The sequence below is a fragment of the Lingula anatina genome, chromosome 8, assembly GCF_051362555.1.
Source record: "Lingula anatina isolate TDL-2025a chromosome 8, LinAna3.0, whole genome shotgun sequence".
NCBI classification, from domain to species: domain Eukaryota; kingdom Metazoa; phylum Brachiopoda; class Lingulata; order Lingulida; family Lingulidae; genus Lingula; species Lingula anatina.
Genome location: NC_141774.1, coordinates 19429023 through 19440275, shown reverse-complemented (window position 1 = coordinate 19440275; position 11253 = coordinate 19429023). Strand labels below are relative to the sequence as shown.

At 38.7% G+C, this 11253-nt stretch overlaps 2 protein-coding genes across 2 annotated transcripts; one reads left to right on the top strand and one right to left on the bottom strand.

The window, feature by feature from the left end:
- Window positions 1-956: 956 nt before the first annotated feature.
- LOC106151405 (organic cation transporter protein-like) lies at window positions 957-4044 on the top strand. Its single transcript, XM_087018806.1, has 5 exons — window positions 957-1162; window positions 2144-2321; window positions 2787-2890; window positions 3230-3384; window positions 3816-4044. The coding sequence occupies exons 1-5, from the start codon at window positions 957-959 to the stop codon at window positions 3986-3988; spliced, it is 816 nt and encodes a 271-aa protein (XP_086874932.1). The 3' UTR covers window positions 3989-4044.
- Window positions 4045-8872: 4828 nt separating this feature from the next.
- LOC106151516 (uncharacterized) lies at window positions 8873-10539 on the bottom strand. The gene has a single exon (XM_013524822.2). It carries the CDS (start codon window positions 10493-10495, stop codon window positions 9917-9919), a length of 579 nt encoding a protein of 192 aa, XP_013380276.2. The 5' UTR covers window positions 10496-10539; the 3' UTR covers window positions 8873-9916.
- Window positions 10540-11253: the final 714 nt, after the last annotated feature.

The following is an 11253-nucleotide window of genomic DNA, read 5'->3' as shown; positions in this document are numbered from 1 at the left end:
TAAGGTAGTCGGATTATTGGGGTTAGTATATGGGACGAATGTCACCTGTACTAAGTAATGAAGAACGGACTACGGTTCCTAGCTGACTTCCATTCCTGTCACACCTGTACAAAGTAATGGGGAACGGACAACGGTTCCTAGCAGACTACCATTCCTATCACACCTGTCACCTGTTTTTTTTTTCGACTTTTAAGACTTAAGAAATTAAGCCTATGAAGACGAAATATTTTAGCATACTGCCGGGCATTATTTTCTTAAACAAAGACAGTGACAAACATCATTTTAACATAGAAAAAAAATACCTACCGGTATATTTGGTGTCAGACAGATTAAAACGGACAAAATGTCAAGGTATCACCGATGGCCATTATTTGTTGTGACCATGAACTATATGTCACATCTTGGTGCCCTTGTTTTGGCCAGAATTTGTTTGCCACGTCCAACTGGACACTAACCGGACAATGACTGTAGAAACGTCGACGGATATCAATTTACGACATCTTTTTAAAAGAAATCATGCATGCTCAGGAAGGAAAGAATGTAACAGGTTATGAGTGACGACCTAGTTTCAGACGGGTGCAGGAGTGGCCTACATGGATCGCCAATTTTTGCTCACTATCGTAATTCAACCTGCTATCGTAATAAAATTAACAATCGGCACTCTTAAGGGTTTTGTGGAACAGGCAAGAAATACTTCGCGTTGATTGGTTTAATGTTTGGCCTACCGAATAGTGATCGCCAGTGATTGGCCAATTTTTGTAAGATAGGCAAAAACACCAAGGGTAAATGGGGTTGAAATCCCAAACATCTGCGCTACAAGTGGCATTTGCTGACTGCCTTGTTATCTGGAAGCTGCCCAAGATTTCCCACATCGCTTGCGGCGGCGCAAACTTATTCGTTCGTTCATTTTGAACTGAGATCGATAAAAAGTATAGTCCGACATATCTTGAAAGACCATGGAGAAATTGGAGAAGAAAAAACCCTCCACTGCAAGAAGTGATGTCACGGCGGAAAAACAAACTCAACTGGACGACATATTTGAACAGATGGGTGATTTTGGAAGGTTCCAGCTCCGTGTGTTGCCCCTGTTTTGTCTGTGTAGTACCCTTGCTTCCTTACAATATATGTCTGTACCGTTTATGGGATACACACCGGAGCACAGGTGAGTTGACGACCAAGGTGGGGTTGGATAGGGTGGGGGTAGGTGGGGGTGGGGGTGGGGTAGTGGCTGTGAGGGGGTGTATTGTAAGATGAACGCAAAAGTACTTGTTTGGCCAGTCCGATGATGAGAAAACAAAACGTGTAAAAGCTTTAACATTATGTTTCAGACACGTATTAACATGACAGTACTAGTATTTATAAGAAAAAAGTAAAAGGTGGCAATGTATGTATTTATTGGTCGTTACCATACATATATATATTTCTGTCCTACTCTTTATCGTACGCCCAAAATAACTTCAGAATTCAAACAATGAGCAATAGATCCCTATTGCAAATTGTTGCTTTTCCTATTTTACGTGAACACACTTCTCAGTCACCCCTGTGTACTACATCCAAAAGCATTTACTTTATTATTATCCATCATCCAATTTAGAATTTTGGGTTTATAGTTTTCAGTCGCTCTCTCATTGTGGTGATACCAACTGGTGGATTTCACTATTGACTGTAAAAATCAGGTATTCAAAACTAGAAAAACTGGTTTATGGTTCGATCTTATTACATCTATTGCCACCTTATAGCTCGAATTATCGTTTATCTCGAAGGAATCTAACTGAACGAAAAATCTGTTTGATCTTTTATATTTTCTGATATATTCCTTTCCAAAAGAATTCAAGTTTGAGATAATTCACTAGGATATTAAAAAGCCTATGTTAAGATAACGTTATCCTACCACCGTCTTTCTGTCTTCACGTGCATACAAACCGAGCATGGAATAATAATATCTTTTTATTCTTACCACCCCCTCCCCACCCGTCCCACTCCCAGGTGACATCTACTCCTAGTTAACGCACCTGAAGCTGTTAACGGATGATTCCAGTTATATATATTTCTATGATATAAGCTATTTCAATTATTCTGACCAACAAGATATCATATAGCAATTTAATGGCTGTTTTTAACCCATGGCGTGCATAACTTGCAGGTGTATTTCCCTCCAAAATGACACGGGCAGTAACCAGACGGGACAGATTCAGCACTTTTTCAGTGACGAGCACCGCAATCTGTCTTCTGCCTGTGAAAGCGTTGTTAATGGGAGCAGAGAGAAGTGCAATGAATGGAAATTTGATCGCAGCGTTGTGGAGGAAACTTATGCCAGCGAGGTGTGTACTTACTCAGCTGTTATGTTATATCATTTGATTGTTTTTATTGCCTTTTTTGTTTCCCATACAGCTTTCTCTCTCCTCTTCTTCTTCTCTCTCTCTCTCTCTCTCTCTCTCTCTCTCACACACACACACACACACAACAAACACTTTCTCACACACATGTATACGCACGCGCACGCTCGTGAGCATTTCCCATGCTCGTAGCCAGTGGTAAGAGGTCCACTCTGGGTGAAAAAGGTCCTCTATGGGTAAATTTGATCTAGGTAAACTAACGTTTCGTCACGAAAGGACCACATTTTTAGAAAAAAGGCCTGTTTACACTTATGTTTTCTCCTGACTAAACTACTGCACTGTCAGACTCCTTTTCCCATCTTTTTTCATAGTTTCATGCACATTTCTTTTATATATATATATATATATATATATATATATATATATATATGTATGGTTAATTTATTTCAGTTCAATCTTGTCTGCGACGACGCTAGCCTCGTGACTCTTTTGTCATTAATATTTCTGATCGGGAGTGCAGTGGGCAATGTCGGGATAGGTCTTTTATCAGATAGGTGGGTTCAGCATTTTGCTAAAAAAAAGAAAAAACACTCCCTTAGGAGTGGCTTAACACTGTGCTTTCATAGTCCTTTTTTAAAAACGTTTTAAAGATTGAAATAAAAAAGACAATGGATTGAAATGAGATATGAAGAAAGTGAATAATTAACAATAACATACGAAGTATATCTAGTCATTGGTGGCATTACATCACATCAAATGGAAGGCTTCAAGAAACTCATTGTAGATATCTGGCTGATATACGACGCCTAGAGAATTTCACGCTTACATTTTATGTATTGCTCTCAGTGCAACAAACACCTAACTATATTTTGCAAGCGTTGGATTTATTCTAGACTAGGACGTCGAACCGCTCTGGGCTGTGCCTTACTGTTTCTCAGCGCTTCTGGGCTGGCTTCAACATTTTCGCCAAATGTCGTTACCGCGATCTTGTTCAAGTTTCTTATCGGAGCATCCTCCAGCGGGGCATACACGACGTCGTTCTCATTTGGTAAGTGCTAGCTGATAGCTACTATACTGACACTATACGGATAAATGTGGCTTACTATTGACGTCACATGGTTTGCCGGTGACGTCATATGGATTGCAAGTGACGTCATATGGTTTGCTCAAACGGACCGTCTCATTTCGAAGCAAAATGCCCAAGGTTTCATAGATGGTATCTTTAACGTGCCTTTACTTTCTTTTTTGTTTCTTCGTTTCCTCATAGACAGTGCTTAAGTCTGCTTACTCTTGATGAATTGATAATTCCGGTGTTCTTTTGATGCAAATTTTGAAACATCAAAAAAAAAAAAAAAAAAAAAAGAATTAAGTAGCCCATATATTTTGTTGTCGGGGTATTTTGGGTATGGTCTGTTCTTTCTCGCTTATCATGCAAAATATCTTAATGGTGAGTATTTACATTCCCATCAATTGCTCCAGGAATGGAAGTCGTAGGGCCCAAAAAGAGAATGTTCGCCGGGATCATCATGCATTTTTTCTTTGCCGCTGGAAGTTGCGGGACTTCTGGTATTGCCTACGCCCTCCGACACTGGCGCTATCTACAGGCAGCGATAACTGCACCTGCCTTACTGCTTGCAGTGTACACGTGGTAAGTCTTATGGAGAGCTCCCTCTACGCTGATTATCTATATACCATAATAACGGTATGTATTCCGTCCAATTAAATTTGCTTACAGTCACCCTGAATAAGGGGGGGGGGGGGGGGGGGGAAGGTTGCAACTGAAAAGCTTCCATGCACTTTCTGGGACAGGGTGACCTTCAAAGGACGCCTGAAATTCGCCTACAATAGGCCTAAGTAGAGAAAGAAAGCATCTTAGACTTCGAAGAGCATTATTTCTATATTTCTTTTTTTATAAAACATTAGTTAAAGTAATATCTTTTGTTTTGAACACCACGGCATGTTACTGATCGAGTCAAACTTTTGCCATATTCGAGCTACAATGTAGAGGAATGCTGGTAATTCATTGCGACAGGTTATTTCAGAAAGCAGTACGTAGTTTCTCACCTCTATTTTTTTTTACAATGTATCTGATAAATAGTATGGGGTTTCAAAAATAAAGAAAATCTGGATTCTATACTGTGTATCAGGTGTTGAATTGATCAGTTTCTAAAAAGAGTACTATAAAAGTGCTGATGACATTTACAGGACAAACATGTACAATTCTTCTGGAGAAAGGTTGCAATTTCAACCAAAAGAAAACGCGGGATTCCAAATATTTTAAAATAAGGTTTTACTGCCTTTATTTTTCTCTTTAATTATTTATTTTTACTGTTTGTCTTATTTAGGACTGTGCCGGAATCCATAAGATGGCTATTGTCCAGAGGTCGAAAGGAGGACGCAAAACAAGTCGCCAAGAGAGTGGCTCGTCAGAACGGCCGCCATATTAAGTCTTATGATATATTTGATAATCTGAAAGTCGACGCCGTTCCACAGAAGTCTAACGGAATACTCAAGGAATTGTGGAAGACGCCTCGACTGGTATTTCATACGGTGCTCCTCTCATTGATTTGGTGGGTATTTAGCGCCCCCGTCCCCACACCTCCCACCCAGATTGAACCATTCCACAAAGGGGAACATTTAAGTCACGTCACTGTAAGCACAGATTTTGGGTAATATTTGAATAATTTGACTTACCCCAATATTTTCACAGTTTTGTACTATTGAAACACGAAACGAAATTCACAATAATTAAAAAGTGATATAGAACATATTATTTAAATATTAAACAAAACGTTTTTTTTTTAGTTAGAACATGCGATTTGCTTTACAACATGGTGGTTTTATTACAGGGGATTAGTGGAGGTCACTTGGTTCGGTATCTCATTAAACAGCGGCAATATTGAAGGCAGCATCTTCGTCAACTATTTTCTGGTTGGTCTGATTGAGTTTCCCGCCAATTGTGTGCTATTTACTATCAACCGATACGGCAGAAAGATTCCCTTTGTATTGACAATGGTCCTGTGTGGCATGTTGTGTCTGTCGACAACGTTTGTGGAGCTTTATACAGGCGAAGGCAAGTTTCAAACTTTTAGTTTTGGCTGATTTATTATAAATATTGTATAGATAGAGGACGTGTTATTTATCCTGTGATTCGTCTGGTAACATGTATATGTTTTTGCGGAATACATACCTAGGGATGTTATATGACCGTGGCGATATGATGATCACTGAAGCCTGTCCATTTAGCCAAACTTCAGTGAAGATCGAGGGCAACCTCAAGCCCTTACCCAAAAATGTCTCGCTTCACTCGACATTTCTGCGTAGCGTCTCTCAGAAAACTCGGACTTAACCTCGATGTAGTCTAGAATTTTACGACTACATCTTGATTAAATCGGTCGAGGTCTCTTAAATACTGAAAGCCAAAGACAGAGTGATCATGTGACCTTCTTGGCATCAAGAGAATAGTGACGTTGCTTACGTTATATACCTACCATTAGACAAATTTAAAATCTCTCTCACTCTTAAAAAATCGCCATAAACTTTTCACGTTTAACAATTATTATTTATCATTTTATTACACTAAGTCATATCATGTGGACATGATTTGAAATCGGGAATTAGTTTACATTTAAGCCACACGTGCATACAAATTATTTGTAAATCTATAACTTTTTAATGAGGGTTGTGTTATTTACCTTTTGTTTTTGAGCTGTTCGTTCTTTCTGTTTATCAGATATATCGGTCAAATCAAATGTATTCCCCCTTTGAACTTGTAATTACATATAGCACATGAATGCTCTGAAAACCAACACATGTATTTTCCGAAACCGCCTCGTAGTAAAAAATGTCACCAAAACGTAGAATTATTACTCCTGTGGACTTGAAATAAACATCCGTTTGATTTTGACTATATTCCGTAATCGCCTCGTCGTCAGAAATAACAATACAAATCTAGAATTATAACTCTTGTAATAAACGTCCGTCGATTTTGACTTTATTCCAAAACTGCCTCGTTGTAAGAAATATCACCAAAATGTAAATTTCTTTCTCCTTTGCACTTGTGAAAAATTATTTTGACTATATTCCGGTCCGACGCTACTTTTTTATCAGAAATGTCACTAAAAAGTAGAGGTTTTGCCTTGGGACCTTTTACCGGCAGCAGTCCCAGCTAGGTGTGGCTCAGATGAGACGCGGATGGTCAGTGTCGACGGTTGATTAAATACTTTCCAAGCCAGTTGAATGTCCACGACAATTATTTAGCAAAAAATTGACCAAATTGGTCAGACATTACGTAAGAATTTGGCGGGAGGTGACCAGCGCACGTGGACGAGTTTATTCCGTATAACATCTCTAGAGTGTGATATAGGGTCATTTTATTAGGTTTTAGGGGTGTTTTAGGATGAAATCACTGTATTTTTTCTAGGTATGTATGTGAAATAATACACTGTCACTCTCTCGCGATATATGCCATGAACACCTATCGCTGACGCTCGAGGTGTTATGGCATATATCGCTCGGGTGAATAGTGTATTGTCTCACACATAAATCAAATGTTCCTGCCATGGCCAGTCTCTAGAGCGCAACAATTCTACAGTATGGCAATTACATATAAGTCGAATTTGCTCTATTCAGATGAGATATAAATTAATTCGCCAGTTTTAATAATTTTAGTTGCCTTTGCAGATGAACACACAGGCCACTGGATACGCATTGCACTTTCTATTGTCGCCAAGTTTTTCGTGACCGTCGCATACAACATTATATATATATGGGGCGCAGAGATTTACCCCACTGTCATGCGTAATGCAGGACTATCCACAAGTATATTTGTCTGCAAAATGCTTAGTCTTCTAGCTCCTGTTATAGTGGTAGGTAAACTTATTATACAGCATCTATTTCATTATAAAGTTTATATTTAAAAAAAAAAAATATATATATATATATATATATATATATATATATATATATATATATATATATATATATATACACGTATTAATTCTGTTTCCTTTAGTATTAAATGGAGCGCCTATGAAGCAAATTCCAAATGGCGATTGGCTTACAATTTAGCTAAAAAATTAACGCGACTGTTGAGCGGTGGGGGTAAAATGACAAGGCGAAAAGGCATAATAAATACATAAAGTTAAAACCCTGCTTACTATACGCAATCTTTCTTCAATTCCTTACAGCGTGAGTTACAAGGTCAAAACATGTTCAGCAGTAAGAGCACTTTGCCACTCATCATCTTCGGTGTGATATCCGTATCTGGTGGACTTGCTTCGATTCTTCTTCCGGAATCAGCCAACAAGCCCCTTCCACAAACCATAGCGGAAGTTCGAAATGCGTACACTTCACTTCCGGCAAAAATCGCACTCGCAGTTATTGGTGTCAGGGAGCCAGATTCCCCTCCTCCTAACTAATAGAACTATTTATTTTCCGGAGGGAAAGAGAAAATGCTACGTGTGACAACAAACTTTAAAACAGACAAGATTTAAGTTATAATGGAGTCAAAATGGTCACAGTTTGACTGGGGTGATAATTTCTAGTCATTTCCTGCGCATTTTTGATCACTTAATTGGGTAAGCACAAAAGTAGGGAGGGAATATGGCCATGTTAGGCCCACGAAATTGTTCTCCTTCAGGGTATACGATGGCAGCTATCTCGACATGATCCTTCCACCCTTTTTTTTTTTTATTGTTTGAAGGTTGTGTGATTAACAAAAAAAGAGGACAGCCGAACACAATAATTTCGCATAATGTAATATAACTAAACATGCATTACAATTTATATACAAACACCACCTTAAAATATGCCTCTTACCCTCTACCAGGACTATATGATCGTTTTTCGACGAGGTCTCTGTTTATTTTGTGTACAAAATTGCCGTAAAAACTACCTCAGGTAGGGTATAAGCCCCCCCCCCACCCCCCACCCCCACCCCCCACCCCGTCATCCACTTTCTGTTTGATAGGAATGTATTTTGAAACAACCCGATTTTTCAGGTTACATTAACCAAGGAACTCATTGTTATACTTTTATGAAGCAGGCTAAAAGTATTCATACGTCTTGTTAACCTTACAATGCGCCAGGTGAGATTACGAATTGTGTTGTCACAAGATGACAAATAATACGTGTTGCCTGCAAGCATGCAGTCGTTTTACTTTTTGAAGAATAGAAGTTTTTTATATATATATATAACCTGTCAGGATGAAATTAATTCATATCATATAAAAACGATATATTTTCTTGTAATAAAGGAAAATATGTATCGTACTTAGTAAATGCGTTGTCATTTAGGTAAACCAGTCCAAGGGACGTGTCATTATTTAAGTTGGAGGGGGAGGGGAGGGGAGAAATTAGGGTGGGGTGGGGGTTAAATCCTGAAATCGGAAAATGATCGAAAAGGGGACCTTAGGCAAAGTTATATATATATATAAATTCAATTTTTGTCATCTTTCAATAAAGTTTTTCTTATATTTCTATTAAAATTTGTAAAAAATAAAAAATAGTTTTAAACACTTTTTCATCGTGCGTGATATTGAATTAAAAACCATATGGTACGGGATACTTGACACAGACCTATTTTAATGCATCTTTTATGGTTTATATACCATTTTTTTTTATAAAAGTATCATATTTCACTACAACACATGTATGGAGATACTAGTAATATCAACAAATCTTGTTTGATTAAAGGTACATACGAACCGAGCATCAGTGGAGCGTGGATTCCGAGTAACACATGTAAACAACTTCTACTAGTTTCTTATATGACTCAAATAAATTCGATATGCCAAGGGATAAACTGAATAGATCACTCGATCAGCCATAAAAGAGCTTTAGACTGCTCCTTTCTTTAAATTTTTGGTAGGGAATTTAACCTACTTTTGTGACCTATTTTTCTGCCCCATTGACATACAGCATAGACTGCTAGCAGAAAAATCCGTTCAAACATCATTTTCAGGTTTCGGTAATTCTCCCTAATTGAACCTATATGCTGGTATTTGGTCATTTTTTGTGGCAAAAAAATTGACTTTGTATGCATCTTTAAATTCTATTTTATCTTTCAACTTTCCTTTCATGCCACTAGTTAACTTTTTAAAGAATGAATGGAATAAATTATGTAGATCGCTATACTCTGTAATGGTCGCCTAATTGATTTTATTTTAAAAAATTTAGAATGTTAGAAATGGATTCATTAACCATTGGTTAGTATGGTAAAATTGTCGTTTACCCCAGGAAAATTCATTTTTTGGCCAAAATGAACAGTTGATATCCTTTTAATTGGGCGTATTTGCGACTGGCCATACAAGCCATGGTGAACATTTTTTTAATTTCCACATTCCAATTTCTTAAATTCGAGTAACGATCTAAATTTAGACACATTTGGTGACATTAAAATTGCGTTTCTAACTCGTTTTAATTCACTTGAACATGCTTTCTACTGGGAGAAGTGAGAAAGGGACGACAAATCGGTATGTCGTTTAACAAATTGGACGAACATTTGGTCTAGCTTTTCTGGGATATTTGGGTGGTCCTGAAAAGGACCTTTGTTCAAAGACAATTTGAACACCGCAGGATTACTTCTTGGCAGCTTTTTTGGGAGACTTCTTCGCCTTCGGTTTAGCGGCCTTCTTGGCAGCTTTTTTGGGGGACTTTGCCTTCTTTGGGGTAGACTTGGGTTTTGCAGCCTTGGCTTTCTTTGGAGACTTGGCCTTCTTCACCTTAGCTGCCTTCTTCTCACCCGCTGGTTTCTTAGCGGCCTTTTTCGGCGTCTTGACCTTCTTGACTTTCTTTGCTTTCTCAGCCTTAGGTTTTTTGGCAACCTTGGGCTTCTTGACCTTGGCAGCGGCTGGCTTCTTCGCGGCAGCTCCCAGTTTGAATGAACCGGCGGCCCCTTTCCCCTTGGTCTGCACGAGCTTGCCGTCGGCTGCGGCGCTCTTCAGGTACTTCTTGATAAACGGGGCGATTCTGACCATGTCCACTTTGTAGTGAGCAGAAACGTACTTCTTAATTGCCTGGAGAGAAGAACCCCCGCGCTCTTTCAACGCGGCGATTGCGGCGTTAACCATCTCGGCTACCGGAGGGTGAGTTGCTGGCCCCTTCGGCTTTGCCTTGGAAGCCTTTTTCGCAGGTGCTGGTGCGGCGGAGTCGGCCATTTCTTGACTTAATGAATCGTAGGTTGTCTGCACTTCTTACTGCTAACGTAGTAAAAGTTGAATGGCGCTCCAGTTAATGCGCCTAAATTTAGAGCCTGAGCGCGGACCTGTGAGAACACACCACGCCTGACCCAGGAGAAAATCAACATGAGGACGCGTTAAATGACGATGTGTGTTTGTTTGTGGTATTAAAGCGTGTATTTCTCTTACAAAATAAGCACGCGCCACACTAATGCACGTGCTTTAGAAAAGTAGATATATTTCTTTGTATTCTGACAAGTTTTGAAGCAATGCTGCCAGTAAATTTCTACATAAAACTGAAAAGTAAAGATCATATTATGAGAGGTTTTCGATTATCCTTCAATTAAATAGTGCATAATGCAGTAAACAGAGGTCAAAAGAACTATACGCTTCATTAATACGAAAAACTACATTCACAGCTTTTATAGCGTAATCATTACAAACATCCAGAGAGTTTTTCAAAGATTTAATTCTCATTTATAAGTAACGCAAGAAACACACTTCACGGCTACGCCCGCTCAATGTTGTTATGAATAAAATTATTAATTCACTGTTTTTATGCGATTTGATATGTCATGAAAACTACAAAGAATTGGAGGTCTATATTGTAAGAGCCGATGTATTATGAGTAGTCGGTAAAAGGTAAGTTCTGATGGAGAAATCGGCCCATAAAGATAACTCTTGTCTCGAAGAAGCTGACGAACCGCCATCTTGCATTGATATTTCGCCTCAGTTTC